The sequence below is a fragment of the Heliconius melpomene genome, chromosome 12, assembly GCF_056956725.1.
Source record: "Heliconius melpomene rosina isolate 202511_hmr_F chromosome 12, ASM5695672v1, whole genome shotgun sequence".
NCBI lineage: Eukaryota > Metazoa > Arthropoda > Insecta > Lepidoptera > Nymphalidae > Heliconius > Heliconius melpomene.
Window position 1 is genome coordinate 16,029,429 of NC_140400.1, and position 26,309 is coordinate 16,055,737.

The following is a 26,309-nucleotide window of genomic DNA, read 5'->3' on the forward strand; positions in this document are numbered from 1 at the left end:
CTTAACCGTGCGTTGGTGAAATTCACCTTGAAAAGCGAAAGGAGCTGTCACGTGTGTCATGAGAGACCAATGTGAGAGGAAAGTTTCGCATCTTTGTGATAATCATAAAAATATGACAAGCTATCATATTTCCGAATTTAAATAAATTTAATATTTTTTGTGTTATTAATGTATTATTTTTATAATATTTAAAATGGAAGTTTCAAATGTCGATGTTAAGGCGGGCCTTAGTGACGCAGTGGCAAAGCTGACTGTAAACGCGATGGCCCTAGGTTCGATCCCCGCTATATGCGGGATAGGTACAAGATGAATCCAAAAGATGAATATAATAAAAAAAAAATGAAACTTATCTTTGAAGCTGTTACATAAATGCTAATGTTAAGTATACTTTCTTAAAAACCATTTTTTTAGTTTAGTAGTACAATTGAATTGTACCTACTACTAAAGTTTTCTCTATACGACACAAAAACGGCAAAATATGGCTTAATTTTTAATAATGAATGATATAATTGTGAACAAAACATAATTTTCTACTTGTGTTGTAACTTTAAATTGCTAATTAAAAATTTATTAACAAATGTGATTAATAATGATTATTGATTATTGTTGGTGTAACGCGGAGAACATTCTTGTTTTCATTAGTCATTATCAATAGCTTTTCTTTTCCTCTTTTAAAGAAATGTATAGTAAAAAATAGTAAAAATATTAATATCATCACATCATAAATAAATTAAAATGAACTTGTATGCGGGCCTACTATGTTTTCATTACATTATACATAATATTATATCGAGCTTATCTAACCGGGTCTAGGTGAAATTCACCTTGAAAAGCGAAAGGGACTGTCGCGTGTTAGACCAGTTCGAGAAAAGAAAGCTGCATAGGCATTGTGCTTAGACAATCGCTTCAAGTTAAATTGAAAATTAAATTTAGTTTTCATTCCCAGTTGACTGTCACTCTTCCGTTACTGATTGACAGACGAAACTACAGGACTTAGACATTGAAATTTGGCATGAAGACTACCTACTGTGCTGCTAAAATGTGTATTTTGGATTTAACATTTACAAAAATATTAATTACGCCAGTGTAACAGCAGTACAACGCAGAAAACGAGATTTTGCAGTTAACATCTTATAGTCCACACAAACAAAATTGAGGGCGATGACTAGTCATCATAAATAAACCATGAATTTACCTCCAATGAAAAGAAAAAAATATTCCGTATACTAAAATGCGACATTAGTACTTACATACTTAATAGAAATCTGTAAATAAAGGTGAATTACAAATTTTGTAATTATTTTTGATGTAGCGTTACGGTCTGTGGTCCGGTAAGTTGTTTAATTATTCATTCGTTGTATGTTTATAGTAATTAGTAGGTTCCATTTTAGTCGTTATAAGCCAATAAATAATCAAAGCGAAACTACTCGCGACATTGACATATCTGCTCACTAAATCTATGCCAAATATTAATGAATCGAAAGTAACACGGAAGCAAAACAGTTTAAAAACAGACTTGTTTTTGTACACACACAAACATTATTTTACATTACGTATTTTATCAGGGTAGACGGAGTGACTCTAGTGTTAAAACACTCCGGTATTAACTTACCTTTCAATTTCGGGGACTGTGTCTTGTGTCCGGAGCAAGGAAGTGAAAATAATGCATTCCCCCAAATGGGAATAGAACTCATAACCAACCTTAATTTTTTTTATTTCACGAATATCGGCAAAATGGAATCGTATACACCCCATATTCATATTATGTAGGTACCTATATACCTAGCTATTATCCACCCTGTTTGGGAATAATTTCTGTGTAAAACTTTCGAATGGGAAACTAATGAATGCTTACGAAAGTTTCACTTTCGTTGGCCTTTGATGGTGAAGCGCGGCACAAGGTCACTTTTCAGAGTTTCAAAGTTACTTGTACTTTGATTGATGTGTTGTTTTATTTTAATTGACCTTCAACAATATGAGGCAAGTCGTGGCGCAAGGGCACAAGCGTGCGGCTTCAAGCGCGACAGGTTGTCGGTTCGATTCCTACTCGAGGAAATGAAGTATTTAATATTTTCATCGCTGTCGAACTTATAATCATCTTTATTACAGCCAAACATTCTACCGTTCTACTACACCACCATAGTGCTATTAAAACAACAATAGAAAGAGAACCGACATCTTTCACGACATTCACACTAAAAAATAACAATAAAACACAATAGATACAAAAAAGACCATTGGGTTTTTACAAACAATATAATATAAACTTAAATAAATATAAAATTTATTATATAATAGCAATTAAATAATAACTGTAATTAAAATAATGGTTTTAATGACAGCAATTACAACTTCCATTTCGATCGCAACTGTTAAACGGCCATAAATATATAAAATGAGTACAAAGTTTAGGATGTAACTTTCACTTTAACGTTTCGCGACTTAGATAAATTGTTATTCATAATTCTCATGTTTTAATTGAACTTGCTCTGTTGACACGAATAAACTTTTACTTATAGTTGGTGAAGGAAAGTATATGGGTATGTCACCATGGAGACAGAGGAAACTAGTGTAGAAACGCCTTTTCCCAAATTATATAAATATAATTAATTACTTCCCTGAGTGAGAATCGATCCCGCAACCATCGTATTGATAATCAGATGTATACATGTTGTTTAAATATAGCATTTATATTTTTTAAATATAATCAATTTACATTGGATCTAACAATAAAATCCAAATAATACGATCATTAATACACCATAAAATTCGTTAAAATATACAAAAAAATATAAAATCTTTTTTCCAAGCTCATAAAAAAAACTGTTAAACATTATAAGAATGAGTCATATAAAATCGCTATGATTTTTTACTCCTTTCTTGCCCTGTAAGTCACGATGACCACACTATATAATATTCAAGTATTGTCAATCATCAACTAGCGACTGACATTACGACGATCACGTTTTCTTATTGAAATTAACTGACATAATAATTTTAAATGGTGTATAAGTGGATGTCATTTATAATGTATTTTCTAAGAATAGAACGGAGTATAATGTATTTTCTAATACAATACTGGATGCAATATAAGTAAAGAAAAAAATAAGTGGGGAACGGAGTGTCTTAGCATTAGGTTCCCTCTGCCTACCCTGACGTGTGCGGGATTCAGCGTGAAGCTGATTTATTTATTTTTATTTTAAGAAAACTGTAAATATTGTGAGTAGTCGTAATGATCTTAGTTATATTGATTTATTGATTGAACTTATTGATTTGAACAAAAAAAAGTTAATTACATCAAATTCAAATAAAAAAAAATTGGACAACAAATGAACCCTAGAAGGCTTCCATTTTTACTCTAAATGTACGGAACCCTAAAAACGTACCAAAACTTTCTATATCAAAATAGCACGACAAACAACAATATATATACATACATACATACACAGACAGAAATTAATTCGAACCTGATTTATGTGTCGAGACAAAAAAAATTGCAGCAGCAGTGGGCGGCGTGAGTTATATACCGTAACGGTAGACCGCGGGCCGTTATGCCGAGATGACTAACGACGCTGCCATTTTGACATTTTTAAGCCAATTTTAGCAATCACTGCTCTGTCTGGCTGTCTGTCGTTTTAGATACTTGTAGCAACTGCATCTGCGTAAAAATCCTCCCTCAGTACTCCCCTACACACCCATATCAACCTACAAGCTAAACCTTCGTCGCATAGCTCCAGCTGTAAGTTATCTATTAGTCAATCAATAACGTAAGAGCACATAGACACTCCGTTCTCATTAAGAAGTCACTTCCGTCCCCTACTTTCCACTGAATTCTGGATGCACTGCGTGTTGAGAGTATTCTACTCTGAATAACCCTCAACCTAGATACTATTTCAATCTCATAATCGCACTGACATTAATTAGCCAATTCGCAATAAAGATAATTCCCCATGTATTATGGGGATTAACGTTTATTTGTATCACGCGGGAACAGTATCTGACCTGATTACTTACACATGTAGACCATAAAAACTGACTGTACAAAGACAAAGTGAATTGAACTACTTTACTTTTCTACTATCTATTCATTTTTCGGTCATCTAAGATGTACCGTTCGGCCATTTGTTGGGTGAAATACTAAGACTGCGAATTTTTGCAGAATTAATGTCATATATCTGTAATTTGTAAGCTAATAAATTATTTAAAAGTATTAAGTTTGTTTGTTTTATTTTTTTATGCAGTGGGATTGATTTTTTTAATTCTTAATTTATTCATAGGAGCGTTTCTTAGAACTGTCTATGATTTTTTCAAATTGTGGAAATATCTTTTCAGCTTTAATTGGCGAATGGATGAACGGATTTACCGTTTCGCTCTAAAACTTCAGCGTAATAAAAATTTCACTAAGTCTAGCGCGCAACTCGCAGCTTATTATTATATGAAACGAAGAGAAGGCTTATTCATTTTAAAATAATGAAAAAAAAATCACACAGCATTTACCATCGAATTTTGTAGACATTGCATGTTGAATGGCAAAACTTAACATCACGCATGGTCTCGTTACCAGAATGAGGAAATGAAAATATTACAAGTGGGAATCGAACTGACAACCTGTCGCCTTAACAGTTGCACGCTTGTACCCCTGCGCCATGACGGCTTCACTTCTATATTATATGAACATAAAGTAATAATTCAAATTAAAGTAGGCAGAGGGAACCTTCTGTTAAGATACCCCGTTCCCCATTTCCTGCATTGCGTATTGAGTGGCGGAGCAAACGGCTGGTCTAATATATGTTCACAACGCCTATAACTATAGCTATTGTACAACTTAGAAAATTGCCTCTCAGGCGACCGAGCACTTCATATTTTCTTCAATGGGGAAAAAACTTTGCCGTTTTTTTTAAAAGCTCTGAGCCCGGCATCATTTAAGAGTAGGTCAAGCAAAAGTACAGTGGAGGTCGACGCTTGCTACGCCTATATTACAGCTCTTTTTAGTTTTTTTTTTATATTATCTCGCGTAACCACTACTGAATACGCAATGCATCCAGAATTTGGCAGAAAGTGGGGAACGGAAGTGTCCTAATGAAAATGAAGTGTCTTAACACTAGGTTCCCAGGTTTCCTCTGACTACCCTGTAATGCATGGAATATTCATTTACATGGACAACAAAACGGTATTATAATACCGACAAACAGAGTTGCGTGCGAAGACTAGTTGTGTAATATAAGTTATCATGATTTCTGAACCAGAACAGAAAAACCACAACGTACATAATATGTTAAATGCAAAATTCCCACGTGAAAATTGAACATCATGGTGAATATTAAAAAAAATCATAAATTAAAAAAGATTTGAAGCAATAATATACCGATTTTGATTTAATTCGAACTGTCCTATAAGGTGGTAGTATACATAATTTAAATCAAAAAGAATCATCTCGATATAACTTTAAATTTTCAGACATATGTAAAATTTCAATATACATATCAAATATGCGATATCATAGTAAAAAAGACATGTATGAAATAAATTATTTTTCATTTTCCCACTCTGATATGACATAGCATCGTTAAGTTTCGTTATCTAAGAGAACCAGGGAAACTAGTGTTAATACACTCCGTTCCCCACTTTTTAAAAGTCAGAACTCAACGACGCACTTTGCCTCGTTACCAGAGCGAGGATATATTAATGTAACTATTATACACTTCACGCAGTGATTCTATTTTAACAATCATTTCTAAAATATTATTTGTTTTTCTTGTTACCGCTACCGATCAAACTATCTTCGTCAAATAAACAATATTTTCACCTGGCAACTACGAGTATATAATTAATATGGCAATGTTCACACAACAGTATGCACATATGTACCTACTCAGGTTGCTCAAGTTTGATGAGCGTAAACAAAACAATTTGCCATACATAATGTTTCATATTTCACTTACTATACAAAATACTTATTTTTTATATATTAATGAAGTTCGTTATAAATATGTATTTATACAAGTATAAAGTATTATATTTATTTACAGACCATATAACAAATTGGATTAAAAAAATATAACTTCACGCTGTATTCCGCATACAGAGGAAACCTAGTCTTCAGACATTCCGTTCCCCACGCAACCTCCAATTTTTGAGACATTCCGTATTGAGTGGCAGTAATAAACGCCGCGCCTATCTTGTCACCATTACCAGAGCGACAGGACGAAAGTAATTCATCCCACGAGTTGAAATCGAACCCACTATCCTCATGTTTTTAGTTAGACGCTGTTCCTCTGCGTCACACACGACATCCGTCCAAATGAAAACCAATCCAGTCCAAATAGTCGGTGGACTCGTAGTAGTTCACGCGTCACAATTACAAAACGCCGGGGCACAGGCTCGCTCGCCTTCACCTAAAAATGCTAATCGCTAGCGGTACCGAGTGCGCCATGTCTAACGGTAAAGGACGGGCCAGTTTCGAGCGATCGCGGAATCTTTGTGGAGTAATAATGACCTAATTTGGTAGCTTTTGCTTGTTTTTTGTTTTGTTTTCCTATTCATCTAATTTACACCTATCTTGTCCCGCTTCAGGCTGTATCCCGCATATAGCCGGCTAGGCAGACAGGATCAAATGACAGGACAGGACAGGACATTAATTCTCCACTTCTACGTCGCATATTGTTTGACTAAAAGGGGGTATCACGTTAATTTGCAGCTATCATGGCGCCAGTTGAACGCCGTCTGGCCACACAAATGGGTATTCAAGGATGTTTATAATGGTCTATACTATACGTACTAATATTATAAAGCTGAAGAGTTTCTTTGAGTGAACGCGCTAATCTTTGGAGGATTGGAAATCTTTGGAGCAACTGGCTCAAATTAAAAAAATATATATATTATGGTGCTCTACAGTAAGTACCTACTACGTTATCGAGTATCTAAGTTATCATTTATTATCGAAGAAGTTTCTATATAACCCACTGTCCCTGTGGTCAGATTCAAATCCCGTACTTAAAATGTGTCCATGTACTATATGCAACTCGTTATTATTATTTCCATAGCGCGGATGAAGTCGTATCCCAAACATAGCAGAGTAGGCAGGGAGAACCTGGGAACCTAGGTTTAAAACACTCTGTTTCTATTAAGACACTTCCGTTCCTCTATTTCAAATTTTGGAGGCATCGCGTGTTAAGTGGCGAAATTGCGTATAAAATATGCAATTAAAATATCAAATATTCGTATTCGTCTAATAAAATTCGTCTATTTTGTCTCAATCGCGCTATCCAGCATAAACTCTGCAGTGCAGTTGCAGTTTAAAATATTCGAATATCCACCAAATAACTATCATGTACAGTAGAAAGTGTTACCTAGGAACATCCCACCCGCGCCGCTGCTCTGTGGCGACGATAACGGCATATTCTAATAGACTAACGCCTAGAAAACTATAATCAGACAACACAACAGTATAATATTATGATTATATTTTTTGAGTCCGTGGCACAGCCACAGAGCGTCTTACTGAATTAACGTGATGATTGTGTGTTAATTTCCTACTCAGGGGAAAGAATTATTTTTTCTAACAAACGAGGCAACGCGACTGAACACGAAAAGTCCCAAAAATTTAGCCAATAGATTGCCCCGTTTGTTAAATAGACGGAAAAGCCAACGCATTTGGACATTTATAGAGTTATTATCTAACCCAATCTGCAAAACAGGAGTTTGATTAAACAGGTTTCGATACGATCCAAATTATTCATCATCATCTTAAGATTAATTAATAAAAAATAAACGTTATGTACATAGTATTCTATTTGCTCTACCGGAGTAACTATTTGCTGAGCATGAGTCACACCGAATAAGCATCCTCGTGAATATATAAATTGGTAAAACCGAGATCAAATATGCGATAAAAATGACGGCCACAATATCTCGCGATCAGTTCCAACATAAATAAAATTAACATGCGTTACCTGTCACGATTCATTAAAGACAAAGGAAGGTAACATCGAGGGGAAGCAGACACCTCCTCTTAATCCATCATGCCTATAATGGCGATGCGATGGTCGTTGGTTCGACATAGTTCGTTCATAGTTTGGTCCTCTACGGTAAATTTAAAGATTATATAAAAAGTATTATACCTAATTAACATAAGTATCTACATGATTTAAACAGCAGTTTTTCTAGTATAATATATTTGTTATTACAACTTACAAGTCTAGTTTTTATGAATTACAGGAAGGTTATATAAATATTCATTTCATAGTATAACACTGTATAAGTGGCTGTAATTTTTAGATTGTAATGTTAATTAAACAACTTATAATTCGGAAATTATTAAGTGTTATTTTTTTTCGTTTCACGCTTTATCCCGCACAGCACGAAACAATCTAATTTGTATTAAGCGGCGAAACTCAATGGCACGCCGTGTAACTATCTATGTATCACTAATATTGTTTTGTATATTTAAATACATTTATTGTTTTTTTTATTTATATTTTCTAACTACGCCCACCACCCACCATCTTAAAATTATGACAGTATCTTTGCACCCTAAAGGTAGTCTGGAAGTGATGAGGTGATGAGAAAGAGGCTACTTATTCTTATGGATAAGTTCTTGTGGATTTGTTTTTTTATATTGCACAACAACCACACTTGTAGTGTACAATAAAAAAAAGGAAAAGAAAAAGAATAATAATATGTTTGAAAATGACACCCACAACACCACGTGCATTACACTTTACACGTGAAACGAATTTAACATTACGAGGCAGGTATTCTAAGCACAATGCAACAAGATTAAGACAAATATACGTCATATATTTACTAAAGTCTTCTAGAATTTTCAAAGTTACACCGCTCAGCCTCAATACTATCATTTGCATTATTATGCTAAGAACCTTCTTTTAGATAATATAGCTATCTTACTGATTGACATACAGACAACGCAAAAACGAAACAACTGGACCTTAACTTACTAAAAGTTGAAATTTGCGATGTAGATAGGTCAGGGAGTGCAGGAGAGCACTAAGAGAAGATTAGTACGCGAGCGGGGGAAAACAACGGGTTTTCCATTTTAAGTCAAAGTCCACGCAAACAAAGTTGCCGACGCCGAATACTATACATACAGAATCATCTTTTTATTTTATTATCGTATCGTCTTGACAGTTGTAAAAATAATCACATTTAAAACCTGTTAATAAATTACATCTTTTTATTACAATTATATTATGTTTATGCTAAATTATTATAATTTATGTTTACTTATGTGATATAGATAGAATATTTGTTTTTTAAGTGGTATAATACATCCAAAAATAGTTAATTTCAAAGAAAGCTTTATATCTTTGATTTGGTTCTAATACTTTAAGCATGATTTGTATATTTAGGTACACTTCTACATTGATATTTTGAAGTTGAAGATTTAGTTTAGTTAAACGTGATAATCCCGGGAACTGATGGTTCTAATTGAAAAAATCTCTTTGTATTGAATAGTTCACTTATCCAGGACCGCTATATGCTATTTTGCATGACCTCATAAACAATAGGAGCAAGAGTAACAATGAAAAATGTTGCGAATTCTTACTTAATAGTTACTTCATTGATAACCAAAAATGGGGGAAATGGTGTTAAAAGTCAGTCAGTATGTTTTCCTGTTACGGCATTTAGTGACAATAGAATAGAAAGTATAATTTTAGCCCCAATTATTAAAAAAACAAAAACAATTATCGTAATGGACGCTAACTAACATATCGTATTATCAGTATTCAATGGAAGGAGACACTTTCGATGAGCGCGCCCATCTGCATAACAAACACCTTTCACGACGGCGCGCCGATCAAAACAACGCGAACATTCCAGAAGGATTCTAAGTGAATGTTTGATTTCTCTTATTAAGAAGAGAAACGTGACACATTGGCTGACTAACTCTAGGAATTTATTATTTTCATTTATTATCTCTAGTAAAAAGATAAAGCAGAATCCGGCGGAAAGTGGGGAACTGTCTTAACACTTGGTCCCCAGACTCCCCCTGCCTACCCTGCAACTTGCGGGATACAGCGTGATATAATATTAACTTGAGTTATCAAAATCGATTACAGCGGAAGTAGTCTAACGTATTAAAACTTCTTGTGGCGATCAATGAGTTATACTGTATATACTGTATAAGCTGTTGTGAGTGGAGACTACTCGTCTGACTACAACCATCTACGTAACTGTTACGTTACATTATAACTAATGTAATTATGTACAGCTTCCTTCCTATGAATGAGGCATGGGCATTGTTTTTAGTTAGCAATTTTTCTTAAATACATTTCATTAGCCAACCAGCTTCTAACTTCGACTTTGCCAGCGTGTTCAAATAAAAGTAATAGCTGAGAATGCTATGAGACATATGAGAGGCCAGACGTGGGCTCGTGAAGCAGACACAAACGCGCTGCAAGTAATAGGTTCGATTCTCATCCGACAAAATGAAATATTTAATGTTTTCATTTTCTCTCTCTGGTAACGAAGCAAAGCTCGGCGTTGAGTACCGCCACTCAACACGCAATCGGCGTACTCTGCTAAGTTCGGAATACAGTGTGAACCGATTAGAATAATATAATAATAATAGTAATTGATTTTTATAATAACGTTGTGTTGTTATTGTTCCTTTAAAAATTACAACACTATAGTAGAAGAGTTGAAGTGTACGAGTATGTCTAATAAGCCACGACTGTTGTTGTTAGTGCAGCGTTAACATCTGCAATCCAGTGTAATAATATCTTTTAAAAAAAACAAATCTGAATTACAAAGGCTTTTATCACAATATACGCTAATCTTTAATAATAAACAAAACAAAAAGGGAAAAAAATGTAATGTTAATATTTCCTTTTGTTCTTCTCCATTCAACTAGTGTGTAGGTCTATTTATAATATTAATTCAACCAACGCACCGTGTAGAGATTCAATAGCTGCGATTAGTGCAACAAACCACTGTTGCAACTAATGTAGGCACAAAGTACCAAAGGCCAAGATATTTTACGATATAAAACCTACAGCTCACTTCTATATTATACTATCGTCATACACGCGGCTCCGCCCGCTTAAAGTTACTGTTAGTTACTTATATTATAGCTAAATTATAAAACATCTTAACATAAATAATTATGTGGGTCTATGTGTTATTCTGGTGTAGGGGAGAGCGGGGCTAAAAGTTACCGAGGTAAGTTGTTCCGATGGAAATAATTTCGCGGAGAAAAGTGATAGGAATATTTAGTAAACATATAGTGAAATGCAATGTGATAGCGCACCCATGGCCAGCATATTGAACAATCCAGTGGCACCCGAAACCAATGGAATAGCACACGGGTGTCGTTGGTGCACGATTGTAAATATTTTTGCATTTCATATTTTTGGTCTATCTCACAAATTTTAACGATTAGCCTCGAGTATGTTAGTGTTTTTTTTACATTATATTACCTACTATTTCGGAACACTATTTGTAAATTATTTATGTTTTCTATATCTCATTTGTATTTAATTTTTTTTCAACACGTGTTTTTGGGGCTAGATGTTCCCTTTGTTTGGGGCATGTTGTGACCTATTGTTGTGACGAAAAACTTTCGCCAATTCATTTGTACCAATAATGGGATGTAAATATTGTAATTTTTCATACTAAAAAATATTGCAATTTAGTAACATGCGGACTTATGCTCGGAAATCAACTCGAGGTTATGTGCCATATGAGTTGATGAAAAAAGCAGCGGATGTAGTTTTCAAAGATTGCAGGAATAAGATAAAAACTGTTACCAAAGAATTACATATACATATTAAGTGCAAAAACCTAAAGGTATAAATTTTTTGTTTATTATTTTGGTTTAACAAAATCAAAATAAGTTTTATTTTATGTAAAATTATCTTTTACTTTTTACTTCCGTTGTTTTTCGGCTCGGTTTTTTTTTGTTCAAAATTAATTCTTTCACGATTTTAAGTGATAAGTAACCTTAAAAGGATACTTCTTAAACGAGTGTTGGTTGTGGTTGTTAACGAGTGGCATCTGTTGTGATATGTAAAACTTGACTCAATTAGGTATTATTTTTGTGGAAACTAACATTTTGGTATATTAACAAGAAAATACATAAAAAATATTCGGGCGAATTGGGAACCTCTCTTTTTTTGAAGTCGGTTGAAAATGAAAACTTCTTTTTTTAAGGTTGGTTGAAAAGAAATGCAACGATGGGGAATCTTACTTCTGACAATAATTTTAACAAAGTTTTCCCTTGTAACTATTCCAGTATAAGCAATATTTACCAAAATAAAAACTAATTTTCTCAATTTTGACCGGATTTTATAATCAGAACCTAACCAAACTTTTATCAAACTATCCTTGAAGTGTATTCTTTCAAATAAGAAAAGAATCATTAGAATCGGTTGGCGTGATATTGAGTTATTCGTCATTTTGTCGCACACGTACCAATACAAATTTAATACTTATGTGATTTTCTCATAGACAAAATTGTCAAAAATAGAACAAAAAAAAATTGGTTCCCACATGGGAAGCACTACCTTTCAAATAAAAAAAAATCATCAAAATCGGTTCACCTAATCAAAAGTTATGAAGTAACATACATAAAAAAACGAAACAGTCGAATTGATAATCTTCTTTTCTTACAGAAGTCGGTTAAAAAAGATTTGTTTTTGCGCCTGGTAATTATTACGATACTGTTGATTATTTCTTAAATAAACAGGCTTTTTTCGATTATTTATTGTTTTTTATTTTGCACATAATAGCTTTAAAAATATGGTAACAATTTACCCCGGTCTGTTAACAACTTGCCCCAAGTCGGGGTAAGTTGTTACTTTCCGACTTCAGTCATAAAAAAATTCATAATAAAAAAGTCTTACAAAGAATACCCCAAATTACTGTTTTAATTGCAAGTCTAGATATGTAAGTTTAATTTGATTATATTGTATAAATACTAAAATCAAGTATTCGTAGCAATATTTGAGGTTAAAAAAAAATCGGAACTTTTGGCCCCGCTCTCCCCTATAAACTATATTACTGTAAAGTTTTATCTTAAACTGTTTATTAGTTTTTGCATTAAACTAATATCCTTCCTCCGGCTTATATCTCCTAACAGGCTAGGTCACAGTTACTTAGTGACTAGTGAGTGCCCGAAGTCGGGTCGGGAATGCTTGGTAACTTGGCCTGAATGCTCTGATTGTTTTTATATAAGAATATTAATAACAAACAGAACGAACCGTGACTGCTAGTATGGATCTTCCCTTAAAGTGTGTCATACACATCTATTATATATTTCGCCTTAACCACCCCAGCGAAGCCGTATATAAATGTAGTATACTGTAGGTTTAACCGATAAAACACAAGATTATAATATTACTTGGAGGGCTTTGAAAGATATTCTGCTTTATGTTCAAAATATTTGCATATTCATAAACGTTATCTAAGCTCGGTATGGAGGTTAATCAATGCTCTCATGTGCGATTGTTTGTCACGTGTGATATGATTTACACGGAATTATAGTGGGAAATACGCGTTTGATACGTATTTATATAAAACTATTAATACAATCGAACTGTCCGTCCATTGCATTTAGCACGCGGATGGTTGTGGGTTCGATTCCCATTCGGTGGAGTGGTTCTATTTAAAATATTTTCATTTTTCTGCTCTAGCTCTCAATGTCTCGAAAATTGGACGGTGCATGCTGAACGGAGTGTCTCAACACCATTTTTCATCTGCTACTCGCGGGATACAGCGTTAAAGTAAAAAAAAATTAAAAGGCAAAATCTTTCCTATCATCCATAATGTAACCGTATTATCTAGAAGTTCTCGAAAACATTTCGCAAGCATTTTATCATTACAATGTCTACATAATAAAGACTGATACAATACGTACAAAGAATGTAAATACACTCGAAATCCTCAAAGAAGATAATAAATACAGTATCAATATATAAAACATTGTAAAAAGAAACCCTACCTATGTTTAAAATGAAATCTAATATTCCTACACTGTATGGTAACGGCGACTCATCAAACTTACATTGTGGGCACTTTTGTGTAACAGTATGTTTCAATTTTATTGTGTGGCAATGGCCTGACAAAGTATCTAAATGCGTATAGTACCTATATATAATATTTACATTAATACTAGTTTATAACGTGAATTTGCTTGTTGTTATATAAATATCGATAGGAACATTATACAGATATCATCATCATCAGCATGTCGTCGTCCATTGTTGGACATGGGCCTCTCTAATGGCACGCCACTGAGCTCGGTCTTCAGCTCTTCGTAGAGATAGCATCCGACTATGAGCGTGATGGTTGCAGATTCGATTCGTACTACGGGATAGTAATATTTAAAATAATTCTCTTTCTCCACTAAAGTAAGTAGACAAAGCACGGCTTTGAGTTTCGCCACTCCATATGCATTGCCTCGTGAAGCTGCTTTTTAATATTATAAAGACGTTAATTGATTAGATAAAGGCATTAAAGGTAAAAAATGTATATTTAAGTATTTTTTTTGTTCACTTTGAACACCGTCTTGTAAATAAATATTTTAGACATTTTTAATATTTCAGAAAACTGACAATTGTGTGACTTGTTAATACTTAATAGTAACCGTCAAATATTTCATAATTATGAAAAATATAGAAATGTCCCGAGATTATTACACTTTAAACACGCGATCGAGATTAAACACGTAAAATATCTTACGGACATACAATGATAATAAAAAACTAGTAAAAAACAAAGTATGTCGTAAAAACTACTTTTTATGTCTTAATTACTAGATAAGGTATGGTTTTACCTTTGGATAATATTTAGTTGCAAACAAATATATTGTTAGGGAGAAAGTTGTTTTTTTATCTTTACATTTTATACCTACACATAACAGGACAGGCAGAGGGAACCTGGGAACCTGGTGTTAAGATACTCTGTTCCCATTAAGACTTCTATTTCCCACTTTCCGCCGAATTTTAGAGGCTTTGTTTGTTGAGTGGTGGAACTCAATAGTGAGACTTCTTGCCTCGTTACCAAGCGAGGAAATGAAAATATTAAATATTTCATTTTCTCCAGCCGCTATACCACGACTGGTCTCACAATTTGTTTCACAATATCCCGCATACAGCAAAGTGAGCAGAGCAAACCTACTGTTAAGACACTCCGTTCACCGTTCAAATTCGAAATACTGCACCACTTTAGTGGTGGAACTCTACGCCGCACTTTCCCAGAATGCAAAAAGGAATATAATTCATTACCCCAAGAAGGGATCGAATGTACCTACAACCCCCGCGTTTACAATTTGATTTTGATTCCTTTTTTTTATTCCTTTTTTTTAAAGCGTATTAATCCTAAGTATTAATGAGAATTATAAAAAACTATTCTAAGAAAGTACCAATTACGAATCACAGTACGATATATAAAAAAATATCTAGGTTGAAACAGTAATAAAAACGTAACACGCAGCTCATAAATCTAATTTAAATTTATTAAATACAATAAAAATATATATATTTATTATATTGAAATTTTATATATTCCCGTGGACCATAAAAAAACTGTAATTTAAAAATTGTTGTGGGTTTCTTTATCGGGGCGAATGAATTATGTGATTTCCGTGGTAAGGCAAACAGCAGCGTTAAGTTACATCACTACACCTACTGTTCGTAACGTTTATTTCACGCAAAATTTTACCTACTTATATTAAGTATTGTTGTAGAAAATATAAAATATTGAACGTAGCGGGACTCGTACTCGCGCGTCTTAGAAACCGTGCAAGCGTACTGACCACTACGCCATACGACGAAGAAGATGAACAAGCGCAGGTTCTAGTCCCGTTTCAATAAAAAGAAATATACATTTTCTAAAAAACATCTTTCTTTAGAGAGGAATAACATTTTAATAATGTAAAAACAATAAAAAAAACAGCTACATTGTAAGTAAAAACAAAAAATAAATAAAAGTTCAACTCGACCAGATATTACAGTTGGAAATAATTTGTAGGAAGTCATTCCCAATATGGAAAGAAGTCAGACGATAACATTTACATTGATACTTTTAATAATGGCGACATTGTATTTAATATCTTTGTGGCTCAGTAGAGAATCGACTAGTCATTTTATTTGTATTTATTTAGCTTCACGCTGTATCCTGCATTTAGCGGGGTAGACAGAGGAACCTAGTATTAAGACGAGATATTTCGTGTTGAGCGGCGGAACAACGCCATGCTTTGTCTCGTCACCAGAGCGAGGAAAATAAAAATATTAATTGTACGTTTGGGCTATGCTCCACGAATGGCCTCCTTTCCCGTTTGGTTTAAATATATAACATTTTCGTAGGTACTATAAGTATGGATAAGTCCTTCACCATGGAGTGGAGAGAAGAATATTCAGAAATCACTTTCCTTTCGTTAGCTACATTTATGTAATGTAATAAAATGTAAGGACCTGAATTTGACCAACTTGTGATAGTACTATCGTCATGAAATTTGGCAGTTATATGTAGTTTACGCCACAGTATAATAATATGGTTACATCGGATCGGAGATGATCAGATAGCGGACGAAACCTTGGGGTATCTATTAGTAAAACCCTCGAATTTGGGCTCAACCTCTCTCCTGGTGGCTAGGACTTGATAACAAAAGTGGAAAGTGGCTGATAAAAACTTAAGCGATTTTTAGTTTTAAACTAATATTTTGAAATGGTAATAAATATAAATTGGCCTATATATAAATAAACATTTGTATATAAAAATCTAATTATCATAATTATATTTGGTAATGTTGTATGTTATGTTTCTTATTAAACTAGTAAGTGTTTGTAATATAGACATTTATAGCTTTGGGCTTTTCAAAATACTGTTATAGGATTTATTTAAAAAAAAAACATAGTTTGGCGAAATATTTCAATTCACATGTGTATGTGTATAGATATTTTAACTACCTATGGAAAATAATACTGAAATAATAAATGTCGTACAGTATTTATTATATAAACACAAAAATCTTTTCTTTACATTACATAAAACTTTACAACAAGATAAATGTAGATAACTATTGATCGATGTTAAAACTTTCAGGGTTATTACAAAAATAGACTAACAGATTTTTTTCTAATATAAATAATATTAATGAAGTACTAATTAATTGTCTTGACCGCCAGAAACTAAAAACATTTCAAGCAATAAAAACAAAAGAGAAAGGCTAATAAAAACATTGTATAATACAAAACGCGATAGATTTCGCAACAAAGAACAGGGATCGTACGACGAATGAGCTAGCAAGTCAGTGAAAGTGATTTACCGACGCACCCACAGCCATCACATGACCGTGACCCGACACGAGGCAAATATCATAAATAAATAAAATAAATAAAGCACACAATACATCAAATAGTTATGCGTAACGGTGAATTTGTCGGGACTGTTTTTGTAGATAAGAGCTACATATCTATTTGGCACTCACCTTATAATAAACATCCATGAGGATGCTGTCCGGGAGAGATCGTAAATCATTCCGTTCGCACTTGGATTTCTGCAGATAGTTCACTAAATTAGTTAAGCACACCTCGTATAAATTGTCGGGTATTTTTTTCACTTGCACCGACGACGACGCGTCAGCCATTTTGGAGGGATAGAATAAAACTCGCCGTGTGAAATGAATCGTTTTGCTTGGCGAATATCGATGACAGCTCGGATCGAATCGCGCGATGTTCATGTCGGTGTTGGAAGCTTCGATTAGTCAATATTATTTATACTTAACGCTCATTGGTCAATTTAAAATGTCTCTACATTGCTATTGGTGGAAATAATTAGTAATATGAATCCGTCAAATGAGCTGTTTATCACGATTTTGGGGGTCATGTGATAAGAAACAACAACAAGAGGGAAAGATAAATCAATGTGGATAGATTTCATCAGCTGTTATAACATTACAGTCAGACGGCCTCGGTATATTTACTACTAGTGAAAATCTCTGACTGTAAACGCGACGGTTGTGGGTTCGATTGCCACTCGGAGGTACCAAGACAAAGCACTGCATTAATTTCTGCCAACACACGATGTTTCGAAATTTCGGCGGTGATTGGGAAACAAAGTTCTAACATTAGGTTCCCTCTGCCTGTAATATTATTTTAATTTATTATGAATAAATAAACTAAAATAATAAATAAATTAGCTTTTGTTTTTAAAACCTCTGAAGGAAGGTTTTTTCATTATTATAAACTACTAGCGGACCCGGACGCGGCTACGCCTGCTTGAAATATAAGAATATAATTTCTATAGAAATATAATTTCAATCTAGATGAAATGCTAAAAGTGACTATTATATTTATTTTCATAAGGATGAATATCAAAATGACGCGGTAACGAACGCGGTCGCGTAGCGACGACGGTTGTTATTAAAATGGCAGAATAAATTGCATGTCAAATTAGAAAGTATTTTAATTTATTAGTATATACGTGTAATGTAATGTTATATAGCCTATAGCACTTCTGAAGAATGCAGCTTTCATACAAAACAAAAACAAAATAAATCGATCCAGTAGATCCAGAGATCTTAGCGTTCAAACAAACAAACAAACAAACTCTTCCGCTTTATTATATTAGTACTAGTGGACCCGGACGCGGCTACGCCTGCTTCAACTATAAGAATATTTATTAAATATATTCATGAAATTATTTTCAATTCTCAATAGAATTAGTAAGAAAATATAAGCTCAAACAATCAAAAAGAATAATAAGTAGATACACATTATTAGAAAAAAATATCTGAGTTATTGAAATGAACTAACAAAAGGATTAAAAGTACCTAAGGATAGGTATTCTTAATATTAGGAAAAGTACCTAAAGTTTTCCGTACGTGCGTACATAGATATTGACTCTACGAAATAACTAAACATTTCTCTCTATTAAGTAGGATAATTAGCGGGCAATATCAAATAAAATAAGAAGAGAATCAAAGTGTATTTTAAATTAATTATAAACAACAAATAAAGTTCGAAAATGTAAATGTAAATTTTCAATTTTTAAAACTGTCAACGTCATCTGCCCGTTCGCGTCGGTCATACTGTGCCGCCCGTAGGCTAGGTCATTTGGAATCAGTGACATCTCCTTAATTATTTATTAGAATGTTATACAGTAAACTATAATTTCAATCTAGATAAAATGCTAAAAGTGACTATTATATTTATATTCATAAGGATGAATATCAAAACGTCGCGGTAGCGGTCGCGTAGCAACGACGGTTGTTATTAACATGGCAGAATAAATTGCATGTCAAATTAGAATGTACTTTAAAATATATTAATATATATGTGTAATGTAATGTTATATAGCCTATAGCACTTCTGAAGAATGCAGCTTTCATACAAAACAAAAACAATGAAAATCGGACCAGTAGATCCAGAGATCTTAGCGTTCAAACAAACAAACAAACAAACAAACAAACAAACAAACAAACAAACTCTTCCGCTTTATTATATTAGTATAGATATTTAGAGAAAGAGGGAGAGTTATTTAGTTTTTTAGATCTGCGAATTGAAATCTTTGCTACTAATACTTTTTATAAGTACTTATTTACAATAGCTTAACTAAAATTATAAAAAAAATAACGTACTTTTATTTTTTTTCATATTTGAATTTTATCTACTTAGGAAAACAAAAAAACTACAGCTTGTTACACCAAGTTTTCGCCTCCAAAAAGTTAATAAATCTTTTATGGGTCTGAGTATACGTGTATATAATAAAATTCCGCAGTGTATTCTAGGTTTGCCACTTCCAAAATTTAAAATATCAGTAAAAAAAATTCTGACAAGTAAAGCTTATTACACTGTTCAAGAAAATTTAGAGGACAAACATGTATGGAATTAAAGTCTATCGAATGTAATGCAGGATAGCTGCCAACTAATGTAATAGATTGTACCATTGATTTTGAAAAGAGCAACTGTTGAGTTTCTTGCCGGTTCTTCTCAGCAGAACTGCCTTCCGAACCGGTGGTAGCTTTTTGTTCATATGTTCATTCGACGATTCAAAAGTAGTTAAAAAAGCTTATAATAAGTTTATTTGAATAAAGAATATTTTGAATTTTTGAATTTTGATCTAAAGTGGAATACAAGAAAAAATGTTCATAAAAATATTAAGAAGCCACAAATAAGGAATCAAAAACATAGAAAATAGTCAATAAAAATGACAACATTTCTCAATATCTACCATTGATGCGACTTCACAATAAAAACATGATCTACACTATTGTTCCCATTCAACCAACCATTATAAATGTAGATTAATTGCATAATAATTATGTCAATTACACAGTAGGTAATAAAGTATTATGTTAATTAATATTAGAATAATATGAGGTCGCTGGAGTACATGCGTACGACAATACACACGATGGTGGTGGGTTCGATTCACAATTTTAGATGAGATTTTAGAGAATGAAATAGTTAATATTTTCATTACCTCACTCGCTTTATCAACAAGGGAAAAGCACAGCGTTGAGCTCTCAACCACTCAACACGCAATCAAAGCGAAAAATGCTGAATGGAGTGTTTTAACATACAGTGTGAAGTTAAAAAACATATTAATACTACGCCATCGTAGCGTCGTGAGACAAAAGTGTGACGGTAAACATGAAAGTTGGGAATTCGATTCCCACTCTGGAGAAAGAATTGTATTGAATATAGATAAAGGGCAACGCTAAGTTATGCTGCTGCTACTAGCACGTAATCTCTTGTAAATAGGGAAACAAAGTATCTTAACACTACGTTCCTTTTATCTACCACACAATTTTGCAGGGAAAAAATGAATACAAGCTTTTACCCACATGTTTGGCCATAATTTAACCATAGAATTAAGCAAGTTGTATTTGACAAATGACATATTCAGCAGGTACGAAACAATTCACTTTATGTAGGTAATATAGCCTTCAATCTTTGTTTTATGTTGGACAGAATGGTAAATGGACTAGATATTTACTACTAACATCTTGTTTAACCAAGCTCTGATCTATGTCTAATACTTGATATTTCATTATTTGTCACTCTTCAAGCAGGATATTATGTTGGATGGTAACGACAACAAGAGCACACACTATTTTTTCCGGACATTTCTTCCTTAGCTAACTACTAGACCTGAGGCTGAGACTGATTCGAAATATTATTAGGTTGTTCCTGCCTACCTCAAAAAGTAATCAGATATGTTTATAAAACACATATATATGCACAGGAAAAAGAAATAATTTATTGAATAAAAAGCCAAAACTATATGTAAATATAAAAATATTTTAATGTTTTTCTATCACTAACTTTATTTACCGGCTGAGATGATGCCCAAATAAAACAAAAACAAACATGAACATTATTTATTCACAACTAAACACTAAAATAAACAAACACTGTTGTTTAAAACTAAATATTGTTTAAAGCTGTACTAAAACAGAATAAATGCCTCACCATTTACAATAACATAAATTCAGTATCTGCAAAACCCACAAAAAGAAGATTTCAATCCTTTTAATTACAAAAAAATATATTTGTATACAATACAAAATGCTGAACAAAAATCTTTAGTTGTCACTTATCGAGGCAGTAGGGTTCTACAGAAAATGTCTACATACTAATATTATATTTAATTGGTAACGTCTTTATTTACTTTCCAATAGTAAATTTAGAAATGCTTTCTAATAAGTTGATATACGCAGAATGTTCATAGGCGGTGCTGAAATCCGCGAGTTTCTGGACAAATTCGTTGCTAATACCCTTTTCTTCTAATAGATTCATCAACAGGTCATATAAATACTGAAAAAATAGAAAATATAGTTTTAGATAGAGAATACAGGTTATACAGGTGGAAGAGGCAGCGCTCCTTTTACTGAAACTGCATATAGGGTAAAATATTTCAAACCCAGTGCTAAAAAAATTAATCAAGGTACCTCAACAGTTTGGACGTAGGATTTTTTTTCATTTCACGATTTTTATCCATACCTGTATTTGGTGTGACGCACATATACGTAAGCGATGTTGCCGCTGTGACAGGTAAGTGTGTGCGTGACTATGTTATACTTTACAAATGGCGTTTTATTTTAAAACGATAATTTTATTATTTATTTTGTTTGAAAAAATAACTTTTTCATTTTTGTGAATTATTTTTTTTATGAATTATATTAGGCTTTTATAGAGTAGTTAAAACTGTGGTTTCATTTAAAGTGGCGCTGACAATTCCACCATGTATAAATAATAATATAATAATATTTTTTTTTACAGTTTTTTTTACCATTATTTCAATTTTATTAGAATTATTTTATTAATTTGCAAAGCTGCAGTAAGTTTTCCGTGTGTCTACGTAAGTTATCAAAAATCACAAAACAATATTTAAAAAAGAAACGATATTTACTTTTTATTTAAAAACAAAAGGTTCATTTAAAATATTTAGACAAAACTTCACTTCCTTAAAAATACAATTAATCTAAAAAAAAGGTTAAAAAATTAAAAAAATAATGTTTTAACATTTTAAAAATTATAATATAAAATCATTTAAAAACGGTAATGATATTTTTATATAACTTTTTTTTTATTTTCATAGGTTAAAATAAAAAGAAAATGTAGAACCTCAATGAATATACCCCACATATAGTGACATACAAACTTCATATTGGCAGCATTAATTTCCCCCAATTTTTGGCACTCGATCACTACTATGTAACGTAGCTCAAGTATGGCGGATAATGGGGTTAGGAAATTATTTGTAGAGGCAGGATCGAACTCGGGTATTTTCGGTTTATACAGTGTACGTATTACCATGACACCATGAAGCTATTATTCATTTTCGTGAAAAAATGCGATATATTATGTTATTGGTCATAACGATATTTAAGAACTGGGAGATATAGATTTATTTTTATTAAATAAAAGCTCTCAAATAAAAACAATTAGAAAATATATATTAAAAAAATATATTAAAATATTTTTTATGAAATATACAAAATTATATTTTAAAAAAAGCTTTTAAAAAAGAGCCTTTCATAGATATTAACTTAATAAATACAATAAAAGTACAGATAATAAAAATGAAATATTTTTAATCAAGAAACTGAGTGATTATTTAGTATTTATTGAAATCGTAAAAAAAACAAGTATTTTAATAGTTGCATGTTAGAACCAAAACATTTTCAATAATGAAATATTATAAATTATATAATAATACTAACCCCATCTAACACATCACCGGCTACAGCATATACTTTGTCGTTCCACTCTCCCTTGTGTAGTGTCACTTCATCGATACCGAAAACATCATCTTGAAGAAAAGGAAAATAATATATAGAAATTACCCAAAAAACAATGTATCTTGTAGAGTAATATAAAATGATTTAGAAAAGTTATTAAAAATAATTTTGTTGTCGATTCTGTGTCAAAAGCGGACATTATGTATTTAGTAATGTAATGCTGTTACCGTATCATCACACATGGTACACAAATATATATTCTTATCATCAACATTTCTTTAAGTACAAGACAAATTCAGATGTTTTTAATAAATATAATTGTGAATAGATAAATAACTATTCTTCAGTTCAATTTAAAATTGTTTTTCAAATAAGATTCAATAAAACAAATGTTTTTTGTCAAATATTATCCCACTATACTACATTGGTTCAAAACAAATTATTTAATCTCACAATATATAAGAAAAAATAAAACAACCACTCACTATATTCATCGCTACCCGCGTTAGCTTGTTCCTGTAGGAACGAGCAAGTGAACCCAAGTGTAGTATCTCCCCTAACCAGGTCTACTTCAAACTGGGGCTTGGACCTCATCTCAGAAAACTCCTGCTTATCGGGCTGGGCATCCTCGGCAAAGTCTTCAGAATCCACTGTGTGGTTGACATTGAATGTAATTCTTACTCTGTAAAATATGTATCACAATAATTATAAAAAATATTTACATTGTATATTTCACTCTTCTCAGTCGCATAGAGGAAAATAACAACTTTCTGGCCATTTGGAGATATTGTAAGAACTGCTAAATTGAGATTCATATTATATCTATTCAGACTTTGAAAATCAAACAGAAATCAAAAAGAAAATATGTAAATAAATAATAGAAAACTAAGCAATCTTAATAATTCAATGAATATTTTCAATTATTTATAATAATCATGTGTTTGAAAAACTTACAACACTATTAATAATTGAATATGTCCAATACCCTTATACAGAGCCCTGACAATAGTCGAATGGTCCTGGATGTAAGTATTGTTTTTCTATACCCTGCAATTGGTGCTGTGACACCCATCGGAGTGTCAAAATGTGGAATTGCAGGGATGAAAATTAAATATAAGATATAAAAATATTTAATAAGAAAAAAATTACAGCACTATGTGCATTTGTCTTCTTGACAAGAACACTCAGTTCATGCTATAAGATGAGAAGAGTCTTTATCAAAGAGAGAGAAACTAGGACTAGAGCAGAAATTGTTACAAAGTATAGGTTCCTCAAGCCCCTTTAAAGATGCTTTAAAAGTCTCCTCAACTGTCCAAGCTCCTTTCTATACCATCATCAAGTTCAGTATAATTCTACTAGAGAACTTCAAAGTTCATACTACAGTATGTAGCAAACTTTCAGGAAATTGGACAAAGTGGTTAAAAAATGTAAGATTACAGATAAAGCTAATATGTTAAAATTAAAATGATTTTTACAGTTCATCTTTCAATTGCTTGCTGAGCACTACCTCTGCTCCATCACCCTTGACAGCAAAACCTTCTAATTCAGTGGGCAAGTTCTTTAATTTTTGAGCTTTCCTCTCAGCGACTATTTCTTCAGTTAAAAATTCCACTAATTCTCTTTCACCTTTAATAAAAAGTAATTATTAAAATAATTATACAGATATTTGAATTACTCTAATGTTTACTTAAGAAGTTGTAAATATACATATATTTTTTAACTACCGCCATTGCACTTTGTATTGTCTTTCTGTAATTACTGTTACTCTACTGATTCTGATTTGTTTATTTTAGTGTAATAAAGTATTATTATTATTATTATTATTCATCCTACATATAGCAGGGTCAGCAAAGACAAATTAGTATCAAGACACTGCTTTCTATATGCATTAGGAATATTGCATGTTGAAAGTTAAACTCAACATTTCATTAAGTGTTAAAAAAATGGTTATTCAAACCATGTGTTTTTGGTACTGTCAAACAACTTATAGCTGCAAGTGAGAATAGAACCCATAGTCATCACCTTAATAGTCGGCTGTTCCACTATGCCACAAAGGCTTCATATATGTCCCTTCACTAAAATTTAATTGGACTCACCAAACTATTCGAGCGAAGACCCTTATCATTACTTATTTGTTTAGATTTTGTAATACAGTACTTAAACTATGTTATTCATATTTTTTTACTTTCCAATAAAAGATTAATACAATATCTACACAAAACAATTTCATTCTCTAAATTACAACGGATCTACACTAACTATGTATAAAATATAAATAAAGATATCAAATTAGGATTGGGAATAAGGATAAGGAACTCACCAAGGGCTTTAGTGGATGTGGATTTTTCATCTTGGCGATCTACCAAGATTAATAATTTTAATAATCTAGTATAATATTGAAGGCTTATCAAACAATGGTCAAGCATTATTATTGAGGGCAGACTTAAACTGAACCATATAAAATCTTTACAAAAGTTTTTGTGTATTGGTGAAAGAGTTATCACCTGATAGGTATTTTCATAATCAACTTAATTCTCTCCCTTCCGGCCGGTAAGGCGATAAGTGCGTCTCGACTGGTGTGTAATGTGGAACCAATAAGTAACAAGGATTATTCAAATCGGTTAGAGGTATTACAAAGCATAAAAATTTTCATACTTTGATTAAAAAGTAGTTTAAAATTAAATATGAATTTGTGTGGCGCAATCCTAACCTCAAAATTCATAGGGGGGGGTGAACAAAATTACCTTTAGTGTGCAATGCCTTAAGTCCACAGCCGCAGCTACAGGTGTTTGAGTGGTTCTGTAGAAGGTTTGAGGAAGCTGAGGTGCTGTCCATTCTCTTGGAACAGCTCATATGCCATATTCCTCTGGTAAAGTCACGTTTTACAGGGACCTGGGTGCGGGATACTATCGATCCTGTGAGTCCCGTATTCTTTACGCATGTCTGAAGAACTTTGTGTGCTGTTCTCACTAAGCCGCTCATTTTGTTATTTAATTATTTAGCGTTAATTCAAGAAAATGTGAAGATTGTCAAGATTCAAGAAAAAGAAACGCTAATAGCTATATCAAAGCGCAGACCACACTGGGTTAGTATTACCAGT

At 32.6% G+C, this 26,309-nt stretch overlaps 2 protein-coding genes across 2 annotated transcripts in view; both read right to left on the bottom strand.

The window, feature by feature from the left end:
- Pat1 (Protein interacting with APP tail-1) overlaps positions 1–17,636 on the bottom strand; it is a 43,964-nt gene extending 26,328 nt beyond the window's left edge. The window contains exon 1 of the mRNA XM_085194789.1: positions 17,450–17,636. Within this exon, the coding sequence (XP_085050915.1) occupies positions 17,450–17,608 (159 nt within the window). The 5' untranslated portion in view covers positions 17,609–17,636. The remainder of the gene's footprint in view (positions 1–17,449) is intronic.
- A 3,696-nt stretch (positions 17,637–21,332) lies between these two features.
- P32 (complement C1q binding protein P32) lies at positions 21,333–26,309 on the bottom strand. The gene is made up of 5 exons (XM_085194801.1): positions 25,954–26,309; positions 24,685–24,835; positions 23,695–23,891; positions 23,192–23,280; positions 21,333–21,782 (listed from the first exon to the last, which is right to left on the bottom strand). Exons 1-5 carry the CDS (start codon positions 26,189–26,191, stop codon positions 21,633–21,635), a joined length of 825 nt encoding a protein of 274 aa, XP_085050927.1. The 5' UTR covers positions 26,192–26,309; the 3' UTR covers positions 21,333–21,632.

Bases quoted from the DNA above. Each gene is read 5' to 3' on its own strand.
- P32 (XM_085194801.1), bottom strand. From the start codon at position 26,191: ATGAGCGGCTTAGTGAGAACAGCACACAAAGTTCTTCAGACATGCGTA. The intron at 24,836-25,953 runs GTAATTTTGTTC...TTTTTATTAAAG, and splicing joins TAAGGCATTGCACACTAAAG to GTGAAAGAGAATTAGTGGAA. The intron at 23,281-23,694 runs GTGAGTGGTTGT...CTTTTCTTCAAG, and splicing joins CGCGGGTAGCGATGAATATA to ATGATGTTTTCGGTATCGAT.